Below are 26979 nucleotides of genomic sequence, written 5' to 3'. Positions count from 1 at the left end.
AGTTGCGAGAAATTGTTGCGATTTTCTCTTTTTGTGATTAAAATTGAGTGATATGTTAAATATTAAAGTTATTACCGAAAAACTATTGATTAAAAAAACAAAGACACTGAGAAATGGTCCTATAAACAACTTTACCAATATAAAAGATTACCAGGACTACAAAAATGCAGAAAAATAGGCTTTACTTATCCAAATGCACCTGTTGGTTCAAAAGCTAAAGTGCAGAGAACCTCACAGCACAACATGAAGTTCCCTTAAAATATAATATAAATGCCTCAGATTTCATGTAAGAAAAAAAACTATTAATACTAGTACTGTGTGCAGGCAGTCTCTCCTGAAGACTAATTTAAACAATAATTATAAACTAATAAAATAAATGGCTCAGGTTTCATAGAAAAAAAAACAATTTGAGCAGAATCTCACAGTATGATGCTGAAGCTGCCTAAACAATGGAAAATAAAATACCATTTTGGCAAAAATGTTGGCATCCATTAATTTCTTGTATTAAGTAAAAAATAATGTAAAGTGCACACAGTGCTTCACTGTAAACATAACACACTTTCAGTAACAGAATTTAAGCCTGTATAAACACTGACTCGCACATGCAGTGTTGCCAGATACTGCTGACGTTTTCCAGTCCAAAATATGTTCAAACCCGCCAAAATGCACTTAAAACCGCCCAATCTGGCAACACTGCGCACATGCTGCTTCTCTTGAACGTATACACGGAAGTAAGGCGGAAGGTAGTTTGTCGACGTCACCTCAAGACGACGCCAACGATTGGTCAAATTTGCAGGAAGGTTGCGGTGACTGGATATAATTGCAACACCACCCTGAATTCGCGGGGATTGGTTGAATCGCAACATCGCGAAATCCTGGAGGGTCTGTTTTTTTTGCTTGGCCCAGACTCTGTCTCCTCACTCACTGTAGCTTTAAGTACTAAAAATCAGGGCTTTGAACCAGAATTTTTTTCCTATTGGTTCGTTCCGAACAGAAACGGAATTTTAACGTTTCCGGTTTTGGGTTCCACCATTAAATAGACGTTCCCGAACCGGTTAGAACAAAAAAATTTTGTTCCCGGAACGGTTAATTACGTTCCCTGTCAGCTGTTTAACAAATGGCTATAAAATTATGTCTCTGTCTCATCCAGCTTAAGCCAAATGTAGGCTAATTCTATTACAACCTTCATTAAATAAGACAAGAAATAATTCAAAACAATTATTATTTCAAATGTTGGCGATTTGGATTCTCAGTATGTCTTCCCATCTACACAAACAGAAAAAGTGCCAAAAATGAAAGATAATTCGTTTAGTGTGTTACCAAAGGCTAGTCAGGCCCTATAGAGGGCTACCACATGACGTCACCGCGCCGCGAGGTTTTGTTAGGCGCCATATTGGAAGACCAAGTACACATCTATGCAAGTACATACATTCATAAAACAAACTACACCTGAAATGTAGTCAGGGCCGGTTCTGCCCTAATCTGGACCCGGGTGCAACATCGCGCACCCCCCCCCCCCACCCCCCACCCCCCCCCCAAAAAAACAGTCTAAATCAGGACAACCATCACATAACTATAACTATAAACATTTTATATCAACTATTTTAACTAAATGGGCTATAATAAATAAGCCTGCAGGCAGCCACGGCGGGCTGCCTCAGAAAAGTAACCATTCAATGACACAACTGAAAGCCTGCAGCCACGGCGGGCTGCCTTAAAAAGTAACCATTTGTCCTACCTTAAAACTCGTTTTGCATTTTCTGCCTCCTTTTTTGTATTTTCGACCCTCTGTTTATTTTCTTTCCTTTTCTGAAAACCCGATTTGTGTCCAGACATTTTGTTCTGCTACCAACGAACTAACTCGTCAGGTCTTGTCTCTCGAGCCCGCGATGATTCCCGTGGGAAGGGCAACAATTGATACATTTTTACAAACAGCCAATAGGGAGGTTACAACGTTCAGGCTCTTCTTTGCTCAGACACTCAGTAATGCACTTACTTATTATCACGTGGAGACATGATAGTAGTCCACCTTCCCGCTCTCTCCATTCAATCAGCGAACGTCACACAGGAAGTGAACCCCAGCGGGTCATAGAAACTTGCGCAGGAGAAGAATGACTTTATTTGTAGGCTACAGAAACTTTGAGGAACGAAATAAAAACCGGTATTAACCGGTTACCATTATTTTTAATAAGCGTTTCTGTTCTGGAACATAAAAAATAATAAAGTTTCTGGTTTCGTTTCTGTTCCATGTGAAATAGAAAAAGTTCCCGGTTTTTGTTTTCGTTCCTTGAACCGGTTCAAAGCCCTGCTAAAAATCGATCCATTTTGTCTCTGGTAAAGGCTAGCTGAAGTTCGCTAAATGTCTGCAATAGTAACTTATTCTGGTTTATGTTTCCTCACGTTGCGCCCCCCCCTGAAGAACTCTGGCGCCCCCCAGGGGAGGCGCACCCCACACTTTGAAAAGCCCTGTCCTAGCACAAGAAGGCATGTGGCAAAATCTTGAATTTTCATTTGTGATTGTAAATGCACCAGAATTAGTCACTGACCAGTTTTCATCTAGTCCCTGGTAGGTTAATACATAAAATATAATAAAGTCACAAAGTCAAAGTCCATGGGCTATCAAAAGTCAAATAATGACAATAGTGCAATTGTGACGAGGGTGGGCCAAGTTGGGGGGCCCAAAATTCTAATCTATCATGGGGCCCAAAATTTCTGGCAGCGCCCCTGTATATATATATATATATATATATATATATATATATATATATATATATATAAATAAAACACAATAGGCTTTGCAGCTGAAAAAGACGAAGGGTGAATCAATTCTGCACTTCATGCTTGATAATTCAGTGATAAACATTTATGCAGTTTGGTTGGCTGCCTGTCCCCTTCATAAAGATAACTGATGTTTGCGACCTAAAGAGCTAAAACCATTACACTCCTCCAAACGCCATCCCTCACCCCTCTACACAGTGGGACCACTTTGATAACAATATCTTTAGTTCTAGCAGAGCACTAGATCATGACGGAGTTTAAGCACCCATGCTATTTGGGCACAGTTCCACTCCAGAGGGATGGCTGGTAGGCATTCTCTAATGCCCCTTCTAATGGCATGGCTCTAATGAGAGGCTAAGCGCTTTGGAATGAAGTCACAGCAGAAAGAGAGAGAGAGAAAGAGGAAAAAGAGTGAATGGAAAGCGATAATACACTCAGCAGTCGTACTCCGAGCCGGAGGAGCAGCACTAGTTGTCTTGGTGACATGGACTGCAGAAATAAAAATAACTGCCTCCATAACAACCTTATTTGGTTGGTGATATTTATGATCTGCTGCTGATATGGCTTTTTTTTTCCCTTAAAATGTTTCACTTTTTCTGACTCACTATGTGCACTTGCACTGAAAGTGAATCACTAATAGACGTGCAAAATGGATAAGAAATATCAGCCTCTGAAGTCACAAATCTGATTGGTCACAAGGTGGTGATTTAATTTTCTATAACAGCAGCCCTCATTCTAATATGTTGTCATTTCTATTTATTTTGAGGTATTTTGCTCTGCTACAATTTTAATTGCCTCCATTACAGAATTAAAAAAAAATCTCCATGAACTATGCACCATGTACGGTTTCTTAAAGCTAGACGGCCTTTCAATTTCATAAAATCGGTGAAGTTTAGTTCCCTCTGAAATTTGGTGTTTACATGTTACGTTTATTTCTGTAATATTTAAAAAAAAACAGGCCATTCTGTGGCTGGGAAGTTATTTAATTTGAGGGGATTAAAGCAAATAATGTGCATTAAATCGCTCTCTCCATGCAGTCAAGCAGACAGAAGATGTCCGTGTGCGCATGCGCAGGTTTACCTTCTTCTTCTTCTTTTGGGTTTTACGGCAGCTGGCGTCCACAGTGTTGCATTACTGCCATCTACAGGTTTACCTTGACCGTGCACTGACAGTTACATCATTCTGTTGCTAATGCCCAGGTCAGACGGCAGGCTGCAACTAGTTTTCAACTACTTGCGTCTACCTGCGATGACAAAATCGCAGGTAGACGCAAGACTGGTCTTGCGTCGACGCATGATGATGCAGATAACGGCAGAATGTTGCAGAGGGTCTTTAGTAGAAGCAGGTTGATGCAAGTGGATCACGATCTGTTTGCATTTCAGCTGCGATTTGCTTCCAATTGGTGCAAATAGCAGGCTGATGCACGTAGAAGGCAGGTCATAATCTGGATGGCGGAGGAGTGGAGGGGAGGAGCCGATGGGAAAAATACAAGAACAGGTAATTAGGGAAAAAATAGAGATCAGAGATCAGCTGCCAAACGAGCGCGAAAGGAAAAAAGCATGATAGAGTCCAGAAACGCGGCCCTGCAACGGGAAAGAGCTCTCAATTCAAAGAACACAGTTCAGAAGTTCAAAAGTTCAAAGCGTTTCCGTGTCGGGAAAACAACGCACTCACAGTCCCAATAAAAGATATCCACAGAAGAGCAAAATACTCCACAGCACGCAGCAAAGTAAAAACATAATAATAGAATACAAAAACCAGGGGGAAAAAAATTTTGACAAACCATATCCTGAGGTGAAGACAATCCCACACCAAATGAATATCCGAGTGGTATAATATAGAGTCGTGGATGAGCTGATGAGAGACAGGTGTGCTGACCGCAGCACGGGGAAAGCTCGGGGAAAACCAGGGAAAGGGGTGAAAGATCAGATAAGGACCTAGATGTTCCCGGTTGGCTCGTGACAAAATTCAGCTTAAAAACTGTACGTCTTGCAATATGTCTGACCACACCAAAGGATTTGACGCAAAACACCTGCGTCCACCTGCAGTCGCAGCATGCGTCTTTCTGCCATCTGACCTGGGCATAAACGCACAGCTGATCACACTGAGGTGCTCGCTGACTGCCAATATTTATTAGTTTGGTCCTGCGTTTCCTTTCCTTCGCAACATAACATCTTTTCTTCTCGCGTTCCGTTACTGTAGTCAGTATTTCATGTTTCCTTCGCACACTCACGTCCTCCATTTTCCTCTCCTGTTTCAAATTTGTATCTCACAATGCCTTGTGCGAACAGGGAAAGCCCACCATGTGATGCATGACGGAGTATCTTGAACTGGGTCATGGTGAAGCAGGAAAAAATAGCGGAGAATTTAGGGCCACGTGGCTCTAAATGAATTAATTGTTCTGTTAAAAAAAAACTAATAAAATTGGAAGTCTGTGATTCAAATTCAGTAGCTTTCAGTCCACTAAACAAAAATAATTGGGTGTCGGGAAAATTATTTTTATGACCTACACTTGAAAAATCTGAAAGGTGGTCTACTTTTAAAGTTGAGATGTCAATGTAGGTGATAAGAAGAAAAATTTCATCTTGGGTCAAACACAATTTTTTTGCCACAATGGCATCCAACTGGTTTTTCTAGACTGCCTCACATACAGTATTTCAAGGTAAGATCTTTTTGAAAAGTCGATGAGTTGTAAACATAAGAATTTACCCCAAACTGCTTTTAACAACCACAGAGGTGCAAAAATGTCTCCTACAGAATTGTACCAGGATATTGTTGGCTTTCAGATGCTTTCACAGCTTTTCTTGAACACTCAATGTTCTTAGATAAGACAACCAAAAAATGACCTTTAGAGGCATGTGTGGTAAAATATGAAAACAAACAAAACAAGAATGCTCTGAGAGCACAATATCCTCCGCTGGCAACTCTGCCATAACTCTGGTAAAATACGACTGAATTGAACGAAATTGCAATATGTGTATTACCGACAAATAACAAAGAATCCTACCAAGTTTCATGAAATTCCTCCAAAAATTGTGAGGGGAGTTGATTTCAGAAGGTGAGTACCATTCCTGGGACAGATGGACAGACATAATCCTCCTTCGGGCCTTCCGGCCAGTGGGGGATAAAAATTGTGAGGGAAGTTGATTTCAGAAAGCAAGCACACCTTGATGAAATTGCCAAAGTACAAGTTTGTTAATAATCAAGGGCATAACTCTGGTAAAATCTGCCCAAATTAAACGAAATTTCAATATGCGTATAACTGTCATATAACAAAGCCTTTTGCCAAGTTTGGTGAAATTCCTCCACAAATTGTGAGAGGAGTTGATTTCAGAAGAACGTACACCCTCATGAAATTGTCAAAGTATAAGTTATTTAATCAAGGGTCAAAGCTCTGGGAAAATTTTCACAAATGAAATTAAATCACAATATGCGTATTACCGCCGTATAACGAGGCCTTTGGCCAAGCTTCGAGAAATTCATCCAAAAATTGTGAGATGAGTTGATGTCAGAAGGCGAGCACACCTTCATGAAATTGTCAAAGTACAAGGTTGTTAATCGAGGGCTGTAACTCTGGTAAAATGCAACCGAATTGAACAAAATAACAATATGCGTATTACCGACATATAACAAAGGATCCTGCCAAGTTTCGTGAAATTCCTACAAAAATTATGAGAGGAGTGGATTTCAGAAAGTGAGCACCCTTTCCAGGATGGATGAACAGAATAAGCAAGGAAGGAAGGAAGGAAATCGCCATGACATAATCCCCCTTCAGGCCTTTCGGCCGGTGGGGGATAAAAAGGCTTTGAAAGACACAAAAATGTTGGCATTGCACAGTATCCGATTTCAATAAATCACAACAATGTATTCAAAAGTTGAATCTGTTGCTGTTCTTCTAAAAACCTGGATCATGGTGATGAGTTTGTTAAGACAGAGGTGACATTCCTGGAATGAAGAACTACACCAGGCTTACATTGCATTTGACATATTTGACATACCAGTACACTCTCATAAGGAACTTCATCGTAGGTGCGAGAGTCTGTGGAAGCGCTGCTGGAGGAAGTGGCCCAGCTAGAAAAATCAGAGCACATAACTGTGTAACTAATATTGTTTTTGCACACAGGTAACTTCATGAGCATTACTGATACAGTCAAATGTAGAAACGTTCAGTGGGCAGGCTTAACTTTTGCCCATTGCCTGTTTGAAATGCTCTCTGTTTAAATGTGGCTGTAAAATTCTATCGTAAACCAACTAAACTGAATTAAATTGACCGTCCTGTATCATGTCAGCACATCACTGCATTACTCATAGAGCAAACACAACAGAAGCTCGACTAACAGGAAAGAATGTCGAGCTGCTGATTTGATGCTGCTGATTGTGTCCACGTCTACGTAGTCGTAGTGCAAAGCCTCTGGGGTTGTAACACAACCAGCTTCTGCCAAAAGCACACCAAGCCAGCGGCCCATCTCTTCCGAGCAGCTCGCCTGAGACACACGGATTTATGTTCAAAGTAATAAGCAAATGGAAAATGTGTTCTATGTACTAGACAAATCTATCACAAATGCCAGTGTATTGTTATTGCTGTACCTCCAGAGCTGCCACTTCACTGCCGTCTCTCATGATACGGAAAGCAAAAGGGTGCTTGGGCCCCAAACCAGGTAAGACCTCGACCCCATGAAGGACCAGAGCTTTAACGTGAGTGTGCATGTCCGATCTGTCTTTATGGAAATACAGAGTGCCGCTCCTCACACAACACCAACGCTCCTTCCAGCACTGGTTTACCAGGACGTTCAGATAACCTGCAAGGACAGAAATACTTTCATATCAATAGCTGATACATTTCAACCATTAAGGTGACATCAAACCCAATACAGTACTATTTAACCCCAAACTCTTGTGTAACAAAAATATTTTGCTACCTACTGTAAAAATTGTCCATATACTGTATTTACACATAGAAGCCATATTCTTAATGAAATACTGTCTGTGAAACTAGACATCATTATGATCCCATGATAATCTCCCATGTATAAAAGTGTTATTAAATGTTATACTTGTACAACAAAATATAGTTTCATGTATTTTTTTCGCAATAATGAACAATTCAACGTCCTTTTTTCCTAACATTTGAGCGATTAACTATAACATAAAAGAGAAAATTTTAGATAGATAGATAGATAGATAGATAGATAGATAGATAGATAGATAGATAGATAGATGGATGAAACTTTATTGATCCCTTTGGGAGGGTTCCCTCAGGGAAATTAAAATTCCAGCAGCATCATTACAGAATAAACAGAGAAAGAAAATAGAGAAAACTTCTAGATAAATTAATTATTAACATATACAAATATAAAAAATAAAATATGGAAAAAATAAAATAAATCTAGCCGGAGAGGTATTGCACATTATATTGCACATTAATATTGCACATTGTCCAGTATTGCTTTTTTAAGCTAATTTTTTAATCACAATTTGTTATTGATTAATACAAAATGTATTTTCATGTATTTGTTTTGCAATAATGAACGCCCAAGATTTGCAGATGTTCAGTACAATTCATCATGTCCTTTTTTCCTAAAAGTTGAGCAACTAACTATAAAGTAATAGAGAAATTTTTAGCTCATTTTTATCACAGTTGTTTCGCTCAATTACACAAGTATTCAAACATAATTCTAAAAAATCTAGCCATATTTAATACAGCTTACTCAGTCGCATCTTGTTCCTTTATTATTATTATTATTATTCAGAGCTTACCTGAGCTTAATAACAAAATACGCACTAAATTTCACTTGTGTTAGGTAATGAGAGCCAAGACTATTTTAATGCAAGAGAAAGTTTTTTTCTCTTGAATACTGTATATTATTCTATCCACATTCACTGGATATGAGCAATCATGTGCTCTGATTGGCTACTCTACTACTAGGCTATCAGCTCATATACCGTGGGTAGAGAAAAACAAAATGGCGGAGCGTGTTGCTGAACCAACCGAGGACGAAATAAAGACTCTACTCCAAAACAAAACCCAAAAAACTACAACAACAAAAAAAAGCAACAAAATATGGAATAAAAGTATTTGATGGTAAGAACGTATCTTTTTTATTTTTCAAGAATTATTATAGCATTTTTCACAAACTGCTACTTTCATTTCGCCATTTTGTTTCGAAGCGGAAATTATTTTGTCGGACGTTTTGTATAAAGTTTTTATTTATTGAATTTGCAAGAAATAAAAATAAAAGTGCTCTGTTTCTCAAAATCCAGCGAATGTGGATAGAATAAAACAGTTATTCCACTCAATCTCATCGTACATGGCTGAGAGCTATGCGCCTCGTCGGCTATCAGCTCATGTACGACTCGATTTTGTGGAATAATTGTCAAGTGTAGTTATTTTACAAAACACAGGAGACTAGAATATTCTCCACAACGTTTTAATTCCCATCCCAACTCTTGCAAAATTATACATGCTGGTACAAGAGTAATATAAGGTTCTATGCTGATGATCGCATGTTGACTGTGCTGAATGAACAGTATTTCTTATGAAAGTTCCTCACCACAGCGTGGGTTGTCATCAGTGTGAGACAGGTTACTGGTATCTCCAGGCAGAGGAGGTTTCTTCTTTGAAAAACTGATTATACGGTTGATTTTCCGGCCAGCAGCACGACTCATGGAACCGGTCAGCTCAGAGAAAGCCCCCCTTTTCCCCTTCCCTTCAGGAGCAAAAAGCAGTGAAGTCAGAAATGGGAAAACTTGCTTATGGTTTTAGGAAACAGAACTGCATATTTGTCTATTAAGCATTTTAATTATGTGGAGGTAAAAATATATATATATACATATATCTGTAAAACAGCCTGTAAAAAAAGTCTCTAAAACACATACAACAAAGTTAAGGATCCTTTAAACTGCACATAACAGAAAGACAAAAAAGTACGTAGCCAAACAGTTACATCCTTCCTCTGTCCCTCCTGCCATTGTTTCAGACTGAGGTCACACACACACACAACTCAGGGGAAGCAGGTTGACTCTGGAACACACACTTTACACTTTGACCTTGGAAGTGTGTGTGTGTGGAGGAGGGGGGGGTGCTAAGACCCTATCCTCTGAAGTGTCAATAAATGGCGTATCTGGTTTGTGTCTATCTTATCATTTAAAAAAATCCTTTTCTGTAATTCATTTCCAATATCATTTCAATGCTACTTTTTGTTCTCAATAAAAAAGAAAAAGTAAAACCCCAAAGAGCAAAAATAGCTACGTAATAATATTATATTTTTTCAAGAATGGAAAAATGGTGTCCTACAAGGGTCTGTATCATGCCCGATGTTATTTTCCTTTATATCCTTGCATATAGGGCGGCACGGTGGTGTAGTGGTTAGCGCTGTCGCCTCATAGCAAGAAGGTCCGGGTTCGAGCCCCGTGGCCGGCAAGGGCCTTTCTGTACGGAGTTTGCATGTTCTCCCCGTGTCCGCGTTGGTTTCCTCCGAGTGCTCCGGTTTCCCCCACAGTCCAAAGACATGCAGGTTAGGTTAACTGGCGACTCTAAATTGACCGTAGGTGTGAATGTGAGTGTGAATGGTTGTCTGTGTCTATGTGTCAGCCCTGTGATGACCTGGCGACTTGTCCAGGGTGTACCCCGCCTTTCGCCCGTAGTCAGCTGGGATAGGCTCCAGCTTGCCTGCGACCCTGTAGAACAGGATAAAGCGGCTAGAGATAATGAGATGAGATGAGATGAGATGAGATACAGTACTGTGCAAACAGTCTTAGGCCCCCTATTTTTTTCATACAAATTTTGTTACAGATTTCTATTTTATGACTTCTACAAAAACATTTTCGAGTTCCAAACGTTCGTTTTCCAGCACAAAATTAAATGCTACAGAAAAAAAAAGTTTGTATCTGAGCAGCATATTCCATAAGAGAGCACTTTTCAGGTTAAAAAAGAAAACATAATGAAGGCTGCTGGGTTTTGGTGCAAAATTAAGAAGCGAGTGTGACAGTCAACATGTCCAGAAGAACTGTGGCTGGTTCTGTAAGATGCTCAGTAAAACTTACAGCTCATTTCCTTATCAAACTGCACTCATTGTACCTCAGACTACTTTTTTTTTAAAAACAAAGGGTCGTCTCACACCAAATACTGACTTTGTTTCATTTATTATGGCTTACTGATTACTGTTTATAGTATTTTTGAATGTTGAAACATTCCATTTCATTATTTTTAAGCCATTTTTGGTCGACAGCATTTCTTTACATGTGCCTAAGACTTGTGTACAGTATTGTACTTGTTATGGCCGTAACCTACACCAAGGAAGTGTTTTCAAAACACCATGAGTGCTTACCATTTTCACCACTCTCCCGTGAACAGTCTCCATTGGCAACACTGTCAGAATCTGAGGTATGTTTATCAGTAAGCATCATCTGCATTCAGAGGCAGAAAATAGCACTCAGGGACTTGTCGGGAAAACATTTAGGCTGTATTGCATGAGTACGTGACTTACCTTGTCCAGTTCTGTCTTGCGCTGAGTCATAGGGGACGAGGAAATCTCCAGTCCAGTGATGCCATTTGCCGCAGTATTAACTTCCTGAATGGCCTAAACAGGTTTAGTCAAAAAGAAGAAAACTTCATAGCCAATGTTTGTCATGGATCCTACAACGAGCAAACAGTTATGTCTACAATAGTCTGTACATTTTAACCAGTAGAAACTCTGTGAAGTTTTTGACAATTTGATACATGGTGGATTTAATCGATGGCCATTGAGTACACATGTCCAGTATTTAATACAGGAAAGCTGAGTCTGCGACGTGCAACCCTTATTTGACAATATATTAAAGGTTCTGACTGCAAAGTCATCTGAAATTTTCAATTGTTTTTTATCATGCATGGCATTCTCCTATGTCCCGCAAGAACAATATCATGCGAACAAGATATGATCATTTTGATGTGCTGAGGGTCGATTTTCTCCACTGGACCATTTTCCAACCTCTCGAGGTAAACAGTACAGCCCTACAGAAACAGCCAAACACAAGGAGCTTTGACTAATTAGCATAATTATGGAACTGCGTCACACCAAGATGGCCGCGCGCAGAAAACATTGTGACTCTGCATCGATCTTGGGGAGTTTTGAGTCATAGGGATGTGATTTGTGGTTAACATTCGCGAATAGATCTGTGAAACAAAAGACGAATATATCTTTCCTCTGTTACTGCTTTTGTGTTATCGTTTCTTTCTCTGTAAGATCAAAACATTAGGTGTATAACTCCATACCCGTACTCGCGACCATGGACTCGAGCCCATGCATTCTAATGCTAAGAAAGCTAAGCGCTAGCTAGAATGATTTAGTTATCTGTCCAGAAAAATGATGTCATCTAACCTTGCTCTATCTTGCAGTTGCACTCACTAGGCAGGCTTTCCTTTTCTTTTCCGCTGGCTTTTAGCTGGTGGAAGAGCCGAGGCCGCCATCTTTGCCCATGACGACTTGTTTTGGTTAAAAGTAGGTCAAACTCGCCCCACGGTGGTCACGTGATATTGTTGCTCACTTGCTTCGGCGATCTCCGGAATTGTAAAACGTGGGATGCGTTTTATCTCGGCAAAGCATTTACACACTGGAGACAGTGTGTGCAGCAGTGAAACATCTCGAAACTCCAACAGCAATAGAAATAGAACATTTTGCCCAGAATTCAACCTTGCAGTCAGAACCTTTAAATAAAATAGATAAAGAAGCAACTCTAACATACGGTCACAGCTTTTTCACCCCAATTTGGTCTCTTGCCAATTCTCACCCACCAGCCAGCTCACCTCAATCCTAAAACAGCTAAGGACTAGGGAGGGTGATGGTTAACACGTGCTTCCTCGAAGGAAAGACATGCTTAAGTTATATTCTTGAAGCTGCACTTTCTACGTTATTAATTTAAATGAGGATTTTTAGTAGTATGCATTCACAACTACCATATCCTGCAAAGCTAGATAGGCCAGGGTCTAGCTTAGATAATATTGCCTATGCGAACGATGAACAGAGTACTCAGTTGAGGTTAAATGATCAGCTACAGCTCAGAGTGTTTGATGGTTCGATCGCTGCTGAAATTCTGTTTCATTTTCATCTCATCTCATCTCATTATCTCTAGCTGCTTTATCCTTCTACAGGGTCACAGGCAAGCTGGAGCCTATCCCAGCTGACTACGGGCGAAAGGCGGGGTACACCCTGGACAAGTCGCCAGGTCATCACAGGGCTGACACATAGACACAGACAACCATTCACACTCACATTCACACCTACGGTCAATTTAGAGTCACCAGTTAACCTAACCTGCATGTCTTTGGACTGTGGGGGAAACCGGAGCACCCGGAGGAAACCCACGCGGACACGGGGAGAACATGCAAACTCCGCACAGAAAGGCCCTCGCCGGCCACAGGGCTCGAACCCGGACCTTCTTGCTGTGAGGCGACAGCGCTAACCACTACACCACCGTGCCGCCTCTGTTTCATTTTATGAATAGAAATTGAGTACACAGCAACGACATCTCTGCTGTCTGGAACCATTTCAGGAGTCAAATTTTAGGTCAAGGATCCAGAAAATAGTCCTCCTGACCAATGTCAAGAGCTCATAAATTTGCTCTGGAATCATTTTTGAAATTGTGCATGTTTTGTCCGTGATCTTTTTGGCACGAATGGCAAGCTGAGGTGAAGTGAGGACCCAAGAGCAGACTCAGAAAACAGGCAGGCAGTGTAAAGAGAAAACTTCTTTAATGAAGTAGATGGCAGAAAGGCAAAGGTACAGTAGGGCTCAGGCAAAATCGGTCGTCAAAAAACAGGCCAGGGGGTCAAAAACACAGAGGAGCAGGCAGACATGATCAGGGACAAAAACAGGACAGAAAAATCTTCGCAAAAACTGATGAACTGTTGAACAGGTGCAAGGGAAATCCAGGCAGAGGTAGCAAAAGACACAATTCAAAAGAACAGGCAGGCAAAAACAGGGACAAAAAAACTGGACAGAAAAACTTGACAAAAACAAGGAAAAATTCAGGCAGGGGGAATCAAGAAGACACGATACCAATGAGCTGTAGCGAGGCAAGGAAAGTCTACAAGAGACAGTCTGGCAAATGGAGTAGCTCCAAACAGCTCTTAAAAAGCCCTGGCTGATGGGAGAGGAGTGGTAGCAGGTGTGGGAGTGCCACTTCAGGAAATGGCCTTCGGCAAAGCAGGACTGAATTCCTGTCCTGGAGCCGGCATGGAAGTCCCACAATCTAAGGCATGGATGGACTGGACTGGGCTGTGACACTTTTATTGTATAGAAACTGGATATTACAGTTTATTCTGTCCACATTCACTGGATATGAGCAATCGTATGCTCCGATTGGCTACCCTACTACTAGACTATCAGCTCATATACCACAGGCGATTGCTCTAAGACAACGAGGGAGGCTCAGCCTCCTCTAAAAATGACGAACATCGAATCATAGAAATATATGTGCTCAACCCAACTACAGTGCGAAATCATTACGTTATAACTTTCCCCAGTTCGCCTAATGTGTGCGTGAGTTTTTCCTCCTCGTGACAGCGCGATGCAGCCCAGCCTCAGTGGACTTCAATGGCATTTGGAGCTATGCGCTTTTCAATCTCAAAATGCAAGATGATTATTGGACAAATACTGCGAAAACGCCCGCCCACGGAGTCTCACGGACTCCCAGCCTCAGTGGACTTCAATGGCATTTGGGAGCTATGCGCTTTTCAATCTCAAAATGCAAGACGGTTATTGGACAAATACTGCGAAAACGCCCGCCCACCGGACTCCCAGCCTCACAGTGGGAGGGACATGGCAGTTTCCGCGAGGAGACTGGTGATTGGTGAAAGTGGCCGGATATTTTCTTTGATTGACAGCTCATTTCAAATATAGACAGGCAGCGGTGAATTTCAGTTCAGTCCCATGCGGATTCGCAAGTGCTGTGGTGTATTGTAAGAGATCAGCTTACATTTCGATTTCATTCATTACATACGGTTTCTACCAGCTTTTTTAGTTTGTATATATTTTCATTGTAAATAAAGTGTAAATATAGTGTTGTCAAGTTTGCTTTCTTAGTTCCAGAAATGTCGTTTATTTGAGTGACTGAACTTGAACTTGAGGGGGCTAGTCAGCTAGCAAGAAAGCTGCGCACGGATGCCGAGCATTGCTGATTTAATTTTGGCGAAGCCATTTGTCAGTCTTCCTTTCGAGGAAAAAATTAAAATTAAAGAGCAGGGTAGACCAACGCCTCAAATTGACTTGGTGAAAAAGGTAGGGAATAATACTCGTTCCTTTCAGCTCTCCTGGTACGAGAAAGTGAATTGGCTAACAGCAAGTGACCCACATCAACAACAGTAAATAGGCTACTTTAGTAATATATCATGGATGGACCAAAAATATAGAATCTATTTAAAATGTTTATGCTGAGTATATTATATTGGAATATATATTTTTCTGGATATGAATTAAACACAGCTACAATTTGGAAAACATTTTTAAACAAAAACACAGCCGAGAACATTTCACACTACAGACATGGATTAAAAGTGAAGGCTTATCAAAATTGTCAATAAAACATTTCTCAGTCAAAATAAGTAAAATATAGGGAAAGTGTCATTGAATGCTGAGGTTCCTGACAAAGAGCTGCTTTCAATAATGATGAATTTTTAAAAAACGTGCCACAATTTTAAAATATAAAATGTTAAAATATCCCCCCCCAACACCACCATCATGTATATTGGACAGTAGGCTAATGGGCCAAAAGAACCTGTTATTTCACAGTTTGTGACCCTGCCAACAATCAGCCAGATCAGAGGCAAGAGTATGGCCAAAATTGATGGTTTTTTTCTTTTTTCTTTTAAAATCTGGAAATATCATAACCGACCAGCCTCCCCTGTTTGAAAGACTACCAGCCGCCACTGTCATATACCATGAGTAGAGAAAAACAAAACGGCGGCGCGTGTTGCTGAACCAACCGAGGACGAAATAAAAACTCTACTCAAAAACAAAACCCAAAAAAATACAACAAAAAAGCAACAAAATATGGAGTGAAAGTATTTGATGGTAAGAACGTATCTTTTTTTATTTTTCAAGAATTATTATTATAGCATTTTTTTTTACAAATTGCTACTGTCATTTCGCCGGTTTGTTTACATTCTCAGCGGAAATCATTTTGTCAGACGTTTTGTGTAAAGTTTTTATTTATCAAATTTGCAAAAAATAAAATTAAAAACACTCTGTTTCTCAAAATCCAGTGAATGTGCATAGAATAAAGCAGTTAATCCACTCAATCTCATCATACATTGCTTATAGCCAACTAGGCGCTCCGTGTCTCGTCGGCTATCAGTGAATGTATGACTCAATTTTGTGGAATAACTCTTAAATATTTGCTAATTTAGAGTGTGTGGAAAAAAAAGCCGTATTTGTTTGTTTGTATCGTTTGACCAGGTCTTGTTCAGGTCCCTCATGGAAAAGATTTTTTAATCTTAATGAGATTTTACCTGCTTAAATAAATTAGTAAGGGGCGGCACGGTAGTGTAGTGGTTAGCGCTGTCGCCTCACAGCAAGAAGGTCCGGGTTCGAGCCCCGTGGCTGGCGAGGGCCTTTCTGTGTGGAGTTTGCATGTTCTCCTCGTGTCTGCGTGGGTTTCCTCCGGGTGCTCCGGTTTCCCCCACAGTCCAAAGACATGCAGGTTAGGTTAACTGGTGACTCTAAATTGACCGTAGGTGTGAATGTGAGTGTGAATGGTTGTCTGTGTCTATGTGTCAGCCCTGTGATGACCTGGTGACTTGTCCAGGGTGTACCCCGCCTTTCGCCCGTAGTCAGCTGGGATAGGCTCCAGCTTGCCTGCGACCCTGTAGAACAGGATAAAGTGGCTAGAGATAATGAGATGAGATGAGATGAGATAAATTAGTAGAGAAGAATAAGTGGGGTGGCACGGTGGTGTAGTGGTTAGCACTGTCGCCTCACAGCAAGAAGGTCCTGGGTTCGATCCCCGTGGCCGGTGAGGGCCTTTCTGTGTGGAGTTTGCATGTTCTCCCCGTGTCCGCGTGGGTTTCCTCCGGGTGCTCCGGTTTCCCCCACAGTCCAAAGACATGCAGGTTAGGTTAACTGGTGACTCTAAATTGACCGTGAGTGTGAATGGTTGTCTGTGTCTATGTGTCAGCCCTGTGATGACCTGGCGACTTGTCCAGGGTGTACCCCGCCTTTCGCCCGTAGTCAGCTGGGATAGGCTCCAGCTTGCCTGCGACCCTGTAGAACAGGATAAAGCGGCTACAGATAATGAGATGAGATGAGAATAAGTTGTGCACACTGATGATCAGGTGCCAGGGGCTGGTTAAAATGTTCAAATGAACATTGTTTCAAGAACAATAAAAGGGTGTTGATCCCAGAACATTTTACACAATGTATGCATATATTCAGCGTAGAGATTAATGTATGTAGCCTGAGAGACTTGTTTCTCAGCACACTTGATTTATTAAAAAAAAAAAAAAAGAAGTTGTTAACAAATGTTGTAATTCAGGGCTTTTCAAAGTGTGGGGCACGCCCCCCCTGGGGGGGCGCCAGAGTTCTTCAGGGGGGGCGCAACGTGAGAGACAAAATGGATCGATTTTTAGTACCTAAAGCTACAGTGAGTGAGGAGACAAAGTCTCGGCCAAGCAAAGAAACAGAGCCTCCAGGATGTTGCGATTTGCAACTTCAGCACAAATTCAACCAATCCCTGCGAATTCAGGGCGGTGTTGCAATTATATCCAATCACCGCAACTTTCCCGCAAATTTGACCAATCATTGGCGTCGTCTTGAGGTGACGTCGACAAACTACCTTCCGCCTTACTTTCGTGTGTTCAAGAGAAGCAGCATGCGTGCAGTGTTGCCAGATTGGGAGGTTTCAAGTGCATTTTGGCGGGTTTTGAACATATTTTGGACTGGAAAATGTCAGCAGTATCTGGCAACACTGAAAGTGTGTTATGTTTACAGTGAAGGACTGTGTGCACTTTATTTTTTTTTTACTTAATACAAGAAGTTAATGGATGCCAACATTTTTGCCAAAATGGTATTTTATTTTCCATTGTTTAGGCAGCTTCAGCATCATACTGTGAGATTCTGTTCAAATTGTTTTTTTTTCTTCTATGAAGCCTGAGCCATTTATTTTATTAGTTTATAATTATTGTTTAATTTAGTCTTCAGGAGAGACTGCCTGCACACAGTACTAGTATTAATAGTTTTTTTCTTATATGAAAGCTGAGGCATTTATATTATATTTTAAGGTAACTTCATGTTGTGCTGTGAGGTTCTCTGCACTTTAACTTTTGAACCAACAGGTGCATTTGGATAAGTAAAGCCTATTTTTCTGCATTTTTGTAGTCCTGGTAATCTTTTATATTGGTAAAGTTGTTTATAGGACCATTTCTCAGTGTCTTTGTTTTTTTAATCAATAGTTTTTCAGTAATAACTTAATATTTAACATATCACTCAATTTTAATCACAAAAAGAGAAAATCGCAACAATTTCTCGCAACTTTCACTTCCTCCTGCAATGTAATTGCAACAAAAACCTAAAAAACACCGCAACTTTCATCGCAATTTTTTTGGGAAAACCCCCCGCAACATCAGATATTTTAGCCCGCAACAATCACAAAAAAGGCCCGCGGAATCCTGGGGGGACTGGAAAAAGAAGGAAGTATGACCACGATTATTTAAAGTTTGGATTTTCATGGACTGGATCTGAAGATGCTCCACTGCCACAGTGTGTTGTCTGCCAAGAGGTGCTAGCTAACGATGCTATGAGATGTTTAAAATGTGTAAAACAAGATGTTTTAAAAAGCACAGATGTTTAAAATGTGAAAAAGAAAAAAATAATGTGTACAACAACCATTTTTTAAAAACACGAATGGAACATTAAGTATAGCAACAACAAAAATTGTAAGGGGGGGGGGGGGTGCAGTTGTTTATTTGCTCTCTGAGGGGGGGCTGACTCTCCCACACTTTGAAAACCCCTGTTGTAATTCATTTAGAACTGAAAACAAACTGTTATTTGAATCACCTTAAGCCAGCTCTCAGCTTGCTCCTTGCTCTGTACAGCTAACACCAAAGATTCTCCTCCAGGAACAGAGAATTTAAGCTCATGTCTCTTGCGTCTCCCGTCCTTACACACATAGACAACGCTGCACAGATTCAGAGGCAGGTCAGTGTGTGGTGTTCGGTCCTTCGGGTTCTTGAAACACTACAGAGGAAACGATTGTTAGAATATTCTCCAACACAGGCCCATTAATATGTGGACTGTTAAACTTGCTGTGATTTGCGTGAGTGTGTATCCAGGTCAGATCACCTGTAGTCTGTTCTCACGGATGACGGTTAACTGTTTGGTCCATTGGCCAAAGCGTTTCTTACGCAGCAGGAAGGCAAATTTGCGGCAGTCTTTTACCGGGCCCACAGGACTTGTCCTTTCTCTCATTTTTGTCTCATCATCCTCTTCATCATACGACTCATAAGAGCTACTCAAGGCATCCGAATCATTGTCTGGAAGGACAAATAATTAAATGAAAAATGTAATGTTTTACTTTTATATAAACGCCAACAATTCTTGAGAACACTTTATATTTTTGTGTTAAAAAGACAGAATATTTGTGGCACTAAGATTTGGATTTTAATTTCGTCAATAAAATTCATACACTGGTGCTTGAAAGTTTATGAACCCTTTAGAATTTTCTATATTTCTGCATAAATATGACCCAAAACATCATCAGATTTTCACACAAGTCCTAAACATAGATAAAGAGAACCCAGTTAAACAAATGAGACAAAAATATTATACTTGGTCATTTATTTATTGAGGAAAATGATCCAATATTACATATCCGTGAGTGGCAAAAGTATGTGAACCTTTGCTTTCAGTATCTGGTGTGACCCCCTTGTGCAGCAATAACTGCAACTAAACATTTCCGGTAACTGTTGATCAGTCCTGCACACCGGCTTGGAGGAATTTTAGCCCATTCCTCCATACAGAACAGCTTCAACTCTGGGATGTTGGTGGGTTTCCTCACATGAACTGCTCGCTTCAGGTCCTTCCACAACATTTCGATTGGATTAAGGTCAGGACTTTGACTTGGCCATTCCAAAACATTCACTTTATTCTTCTTTAACCATTCTTTGGTAGAACGACTTGTGTGCTTAGGCTCACTGTCTTGCTGCATGGCCCACCTTCTCTTCAGATTCAGTTCATGGACAGATGTCCTGACATTTTCCTTTAGAATTCGCTGGTATAATTCAGAATTCATTGTTCCATCAATGATGGCAAGCTATCCTGGCCCAGATGCAGCAAAACAGGCCCAAACCATGATACTACCACCACCATGTTTCACAGATGGGATAAGGTTCTTATGCTGGAATGCAGTGTTTTCCTTTCTCCAAACATAACACTTCTCATTTAAACCAAAAAGTTCTATTTTGGTCTCATCCATCCACAAAAATTTTTCCAATAGCCTTCTGGCTTGTCCATGTGATCTTTAGCAAACTGCAGATGAGCAGCAATGTTCTTTTTGGAGAGCAGTGGCTTTCTCCTTGCAACCCTGCCATGCACACCATTTGTTGTTCAGTGTTCTCCTGATGGTGGACTCATGAACATTAGCCAATGTGAAAGAGGCCTTCAGTTGCTTAGAAGTTACTGGGGTTCTTTTTGACCTCGCTGACTATTACACACCTTGCTCTTGGAGTGATCTTTGTTGGTTGGCCGCTCCTGGGGAGGGTAACAATGGTCTTGAATTTCCTCCATTTGTGCACAATCTGTCTGACTGTGGATTGGTGGAGTCCAAACTCTTTAGAGATGGTTTTGTAACCTTTTCCAGCCTGATGAGCATCAACAACGCTTTTTCTGAGGTCCTCAGAAATCTCCTTTGTTCGTGCCATGATACACTTCCACAAACGTGTTGTGAAGATCAGACTTTGATAGATCCCTGTTCTTTAAATAAAACAGGGTGCCCACTCACACCTGATTGTCGTCCCATTGATTGAATACACCTGACTCTAATTTCACCTTCAAATTAACTGCTAATCCTAGAAGTTCACATACTTTTGCCACTCACAGATATGTAATATTGGATCATTTTGCTCAATAAATAAATGACCAAGTATAATATTTTTGTCTCATTTGTTTAACTGGGTTCTCTTTATCTACTTTTAGGACTTGTGTGAAAATCGGATGATGTTTTAGGTCATATTTAGGCAGAAATATAGAAAATTCTAAAGGGTTCACAAACTTTCAAGCACCACTGTAAATGAAGTTTTTGAAATGGAATTTCGTTATCTATAATACAGTATGCTCATGTTCAGAATTTGAATTAATTTAAAGTGATGCAGGTCGATGTACTGGTTCAGGAATCAATTAATCCACTCCCCTTTCTGAATTGTTTGAACTGATACCCATCCCCAAAGCTGGTATGCATCATCTTGTTTCAATACATTTTATTTCCTAATGCGGGGCGTCCTAACCACGTGTTAGTCTGTTTACAAACCGCTCGGCAGCCAGTTCGGAAAAGTCATGTGAGGTTATGTGTGGGTCAGAGGTCACAACTGCGGAGCCACAGCAAACATGGCAGGATCGCCCAGATCGAACAAAGACTCCGAAATCGAGACCAAAAAAAAGACGATTTTAAGGAAATATCTGACACTGTCAGAGACAAAACACACCAGAAAAGAGAGGGAAAAAACATGACAGACAAGCCGAGTAAATATTGCTGGCCAGCTTTCCTGGTGGAGGGCTGAAAAGACAAAAACAAATGCGGCATCTGATGCCAACTTTGCCAAGATGCTGCTGGACAGGTGAGTGACAGGCAATGACAGCTTACAAAATAACACTAATTGGTATCTTTACTTATTACATCAATTTTTATACAGGTTAGAATTGGAATATTCCAAACCTAAATGCCCCTGTGAACTTGAATGCTCTTGAGCGCTCGCGTCTGTGTTGGAGGCCGCCGGTTCCACCATGTTTGTTGCGACCTCGCTCATTATAATATTATAATGAAGATAAACTTCGGCTGTTTCTGTACCCAAGTGTAAACATTAGCGTGCGGTGTTTTTCCAGCTCATTCTCCTTCACAGGCATGAGACAGCAGGCAATACAATGTATGAGTCAAGTACCTAAGGGTTATTCTAGCTCCACAGGGTACTATTCATCTTTTTAATACATCGACCTGTGTCACTTTCATTTAAACCAATTTTGTTTTTAAATAGTCAGAGGTTGGGCGGCACGGTGGTGTAGTGGTTAGCACTGTCACCTCACAGCAAGAAGGATCTGGGTTGGAGCCCAGCGGCCAATGATGGCCTTTCTGTGCGGAGTTTGCATGTTCTCCCCGTGTCCGCGTGGGTTTCCTCCAGGTGCTCCGGTTTCCCCCACAGTCCAAAGACATGCAGGTTAGGTTAACTGGTGACTCTAAATTGACCGTAGGTGTGAATGTGAGTGTGAATGGTTGTCTGTGTCTATGTGTCAGCCCTGTGATGACCTGGCGACTTGTCCAGGGTGTACCCCGCCTTTCGCCCGTAGTCAGCTGGGATAGGCTCCAGCTTGCCTGCGACCCTGTAGAACAGGATAAAGCGGCTACAGATAATGGATGGATGGATGGATGGATAGTCAGCTGTCGAATTTAAAACATTTCAAATTCAGTTAATGGAATTAATGTTCATCACAATTTCTTGACTGCTGATTGGGTGAAATGGCGACAACTGAATCTGAATGTGTTTTGTTTGTCAGAAGTAGTGGTGTATAAATCAAACTGAATCCAAACTCAATTTCAGATGTGTAAGGTGCTTACAGTTTACATTTGTCTTGTATATCTGAGCATTTTTACATTTAATTACAAATCAGTCTTGGATACAATTTCAATTTGGCTTAATAAGAAGTACATCTTCAAAACGTAACAATTCCGTTTGCTAAAATTCTAATTCGAATCTTAACACTGCAAATATCTTTCCATAGTAAGATTTGTGCCATGAACAGACACACAAAAATTCAAGAGACAAAGACTTCTTGTTTCTTACAGGAAGGCCCATTTATGCGAGTTAATGGATAGTTCTTATCAGCATCTTCATAATATGCATCCTCGTCCTCAACTGGGCTTGGATTTCCTGTAGTAGAAGTCAACGTCAGAGAGTTAGCTAATGTTGAGTTAATATTGATATCAAGCTTATTGTCTTCATTCTTGCAACGTGATTTATGTCAGTAGATAATATGAAAGCACTGACTGTGGGTGGTGATGTATTGAGGTGTGGTGTCTGGATCAAGCGGAACAGCTTCCTCATAGTAATCCTCAGGAGGCGGTGTGGTGGGCAGTGGAGGGGGTGTGTCAGTGGGGCTCTAAGGAATAAATTACATCCACATTCAGCATGTTAGAAGACTACATTATGTCAAAAAATATATTGTATACCAGCAACGACTTGTGAACATAGATTTGATGGGGCAAGAAGACATTAAGAATGACACAAATACATCTAAAAAACACATGCAAAAGACCTGAAACTAGCTCATATGGGAGACTTTTTTTTTTCTCAGTCTTTGCGTGGGATACAAGGTCACTGTGGTGCACATGCATTTCTCATGTACACACATTATCCACTCCCTTATTATATATAGCTCTTACAAACATTATTCCATCCCCAGTCTTTGCAATATATCTTACAAGGAAAGCCATGGCCTAAAGGTGAGAGCAGCAACTTTGGGACCAAAAGGTCAAGGTTCGACTCCATGGACTAGCAGGGAGTGAATGAAAATCATTTTCCCCTCCCTCTACATCCATGCCTGAAGTGTCCTTGAGCAAGGCACCTAACCCCTGAACTGTTCCCTGGGTGCTGCAGCACAGCTGCCCACTGCTCTGGATATGTGCTCACATCCCCAGGTCATTACATACACACTACCTGCACTTATACTTTGCCTTTATTTGTGGCAATCTCGTCAAATAATTCTGATTATCATTCAAATTATTTTTTACACTGTTTTGACTGGCTGAGCGAACTGCCTACAAATAATAGTCTGCTCCTGCTCAGTTACTTCGCATTTTTGTATTCTGAGTTCTATGAAATGTAAATAAAACAGTGATTGCATTTGATTTCTTTGTTATAGACCTCCTTGGACTCGAGATCACTGGATCCAAAATGGGTAAACATAAATCCAAAATGGCGGTCGCTAATAGCTCTACTAGTGCGGCTAGTGATACAATCTGGACAAAAAAACTCGATAAAATTCAAGTCAAGTCAGGTCAACTTTATTGTCAAATATGCTACACATGCTCGACATACAGCACAGATGAAATTTCAGTCCTCTCTGACCCACGGTGCAAACTGGCAATGCAATAAATAAAAATAGAATAATTGAAAAAAACAAACAACAATATAAACAGTATAAACACTCTAGATAGGAACTAGACATAGACTAAACGCTCAGACAAACAATATAAACAGTATAAATAAAGAGTATAAACACTAGATAAGAACAAGACATAGACTAAACGCTCAGACAATATAAACAGTGTAAACACTAGATAAGAACTACACACAGACTAAACACTCAAACAGACAATATAAACAGTATAAACACTCTAGATATGAACTAGACGTAGACTAAATACTCATACAGTGGCGCTTGAAAGTTTGTGAACCCTTTCTAATTTTCTATATTTCTGCATAAATATGACCTAAAACATCATCAGATTTTCACACAAGTCCTAAACAGAGATAAAAAGAACCCCGTTAAAGAAATGAGACAAAAATATTATACTTGGTCATTTATTTATTGAGGAAAATGATCCAATATTACATATCTGTGAGTGGCAAAAGTATATGAACCTTTGCTTTCAGTATCTGGTGTGACCCCCTTGTGCAGCAATAACTGCAAATAAACGTTTCTGGTAACTGTTGATCAGTCCTGCACACCGGCTTGGAGGAATTTTAGCCCATTCCTCCGTACAGAACAGCTTCAACTCTGGAATGTTGGTGGGTTTCCTCACATGAACTGCCCGCTTCAGGTCCTTCCACAGCATTTCGATTGGATTAAGGTCAGGACTTTGACTTGGCCATTCCAAAACATTAACTTTATTCTTCTTTAACCATTCTTTGGTAGAATGACTTGTGTGCTTAGGGTCGTTGTCTTGCTGCATGACCCACCTTCTCTTGAGATTCAGTTCATGGACAGATGTCCTGACATTTCCCTTTAGAATTTGCTGGTATAATTCAGAATTCATTGTTCCATCAATGATGGCAAGCCGTCCTGGCCCAGATGCAGCAAAACAGGCCCAAATCATGATACTACCACCACCATGTTTCACAGATGGGATAAGGTTCTTATGCTGGAATGCAGTGTTTTCCTTTCTCCAAACATAACGCTTCTCATTTAAACCAAAAAGTTCTATTTTGGTCTCATCCATCCACAAAACATTTTTCCAATAGCCTTCTGGCTTGTCCACGTGATCTTTAGCAAACTGCAGATGAGCAGCAATGTTCTTTTTGGAGAGCAGTGGCTTTCTCCTTGCAACCCTGCCATGCACACCATTGTTGTCCAGTGTTCTCCTGATAGTGGACTCATGAACATTAATATTAGCCAATGTGAGAGAGGCCTTCAGTTGCTTAGAAGTTACCCTGGGGTCTTTTGTGACCTCGCCGACTATTACACGCCTTGCTCTTGGAGTGATCTTTGTTGGTCGACCACTCCTGGGGAGGGTAACAATGGTCTTGAATTTCCTCCATTTGTACACAATCTGTCTGACTGTGGATTGGTGGAGTCCAAACTCTTTAGAGATGGTTTTGTAACCTTTTCCAGCCTGATGAGCATCAACAACGCTTTTTCTGAGGTCCTCAGAAATCTCCTTTGTTCGTGCCATGATACACTTCCACAAACATGTGTTGTGAAGATCAGACTTTGATAGATCCCTGTTCTTTAAATAAAACAGGGTGCCCACTCACACCTGACTGTCATCCCATTGATTGAAAACACCTGACTCTAATTTCACCTTCAAATTAACTGCTAATCCTAGAGGCTCACATACTTTTGCCACTCACAGATATGTAATATTGGATCATTTTGCTCAATAAATAAATGACCAAGTATAATATTTTTGGCTCATTTGTTTAACTGGGTTCTCTTTATCTACTTTTAGGACTTGTGTGAAAATCTGATGATGTTTTAGGTCATATTTAGGCAGAAATATAGAAAATTCTAAAGGGTTCACAAACTTTCAAGCACCACTGTATACACACACACACACACACACACACACACACACACACACACACACACATATAAATTGGTTCAAATAACCAAACAGTCAAGGGCACTTGAGGTATAGCAGGTAAACATGAAACATGAACAAACTAGCAGCTGTTAAGATGAGGAAGTGCGGAATAGTGCAAATGAGCGAGGTAAAGTGACACATGTCTACGATTACTGTCACAAATCATCTTTCAAAGTGTGGTAAACGAAGGTTTCAATGCTACAGCGCACACAACTACCAAACAATGCAAATTCGTTTGTAAATGTAATAATTTCTTCCCTCCTGAAGTCTTTTATCACTTGGAAAAGAATGGAACGATAGACTACTATCAGTTGAATTGTTATTGCAGCCATAAGCTGCACAATAATGTACTATTTTGAGCTATATCTCAGACTTTGCAGCTCACGAATACAAATAATCCATACAAATACATGAGGCGTGTAGGCGTTTGTTTACCCATTTCAAACCACATGACCACAGCACGCCAATCGAGCCAAGAAGGTCTATTCAATGATACTGATCAACAAAGTGATATTTTATTCAGCCTCGTCCAATAATTGCTTCTTATTTGCTATAAATTAAGACTGCAAGTACGGCACTTTCAAAGATATAATGCGTATTTCTACTACCTGAATAACTACTGTGCTCGTTATAAGTTTAATGTGGCTTACTGATTTTGTGGGTAAGTGCTTCAATGTCTCTTCCTCTTCCTGTTTTTTCAGCTCCTCAGGGGAATCTCTCAGCTCCTTCAGGTCACAGTCTGAACACAGATATTAGCGTTACAATGTTAATCATTCAATTAATCCATAGAAGAAAACATTACACAACTGTAAGCTAAATAAACGTACCAAATTCTTCAAACAGTGATTCGACAAAGCTGGTACCATTTCCATAGAGGGACGTGTTCATGTAAATGAAGTCGCTTCCAGTCACTCTATCAACATACGCTTCATAAAAAAA

General features: G+C 40.5%; 1 protein-coding gene across 2 annotated transcripts in view; it reads right to left on the bottom strand.

Moving 5' to 3' along the window:
- Positions 1–26979, bottom strand: part of afap1l1b (actin filament associated protein 1-like 1b) — a 72088-nt gene that overhangs the window by 17998 nt on the left and 27111 nt on the right. For both annotated transcript variants that reach the window (XM_060936257.1, XM_060936256.1), the window contains exons 3-14: positions 26868–26966; positions 26691–26779; positions 23003–23114; positions 22799–22885; positions 19092–19282; positions 18807–18986; positions 11265–11357; positions 11106–11184; positions 9330–9485; positions 7366–7577; positions 7117–7262; positions 6777–6849 (exon numbers count right to left, since the gene is read on the bottom strand). In XM_060936257.1, the coding sequence (XP_060792240.1) occupies positions 6777–6849; positions 7117–7262; positions 7366–7577; positions 9330–9485; positions 11106–11184; positions 11265–11357; positions 18807–18986; positions 19092–19282; positions 22799–22885; positions 23003–23114; positions 26691–26779; positions 26868–26966 (1517 nt within the window). The remainder of the gene's footprint in view (positions 1–6776; positions 6850–7116; positions 7263–7365; positions 7578–9329; positions 9486–11105; positions 11185–11264; positions 11358–18806; positions 18987–19091; positions 19283–22798; positions 22886–23002; positions 23115–26690; positions 26780–26867; positions 26967–26979) is intronic.

This window comes from Neoarius graeffei, chromosome 12 (assembly GCF_027579695.1).
Source record: "Neoarius graeffei isolate fNeoGra1 chromosome 12, fNeoGra1.pri, whole genome shotgun sequence".
Taxonomy (NCBI): domain Eukaryota; kingdom Metazoa; phylum Chordata; class Actinopteri; order Siluriformes; family Ariidae; genus Neoarius; species Neoarius graeffei.
This window is presented reverse-complemented; position numbering and strand designations above follow the sequence as displayed.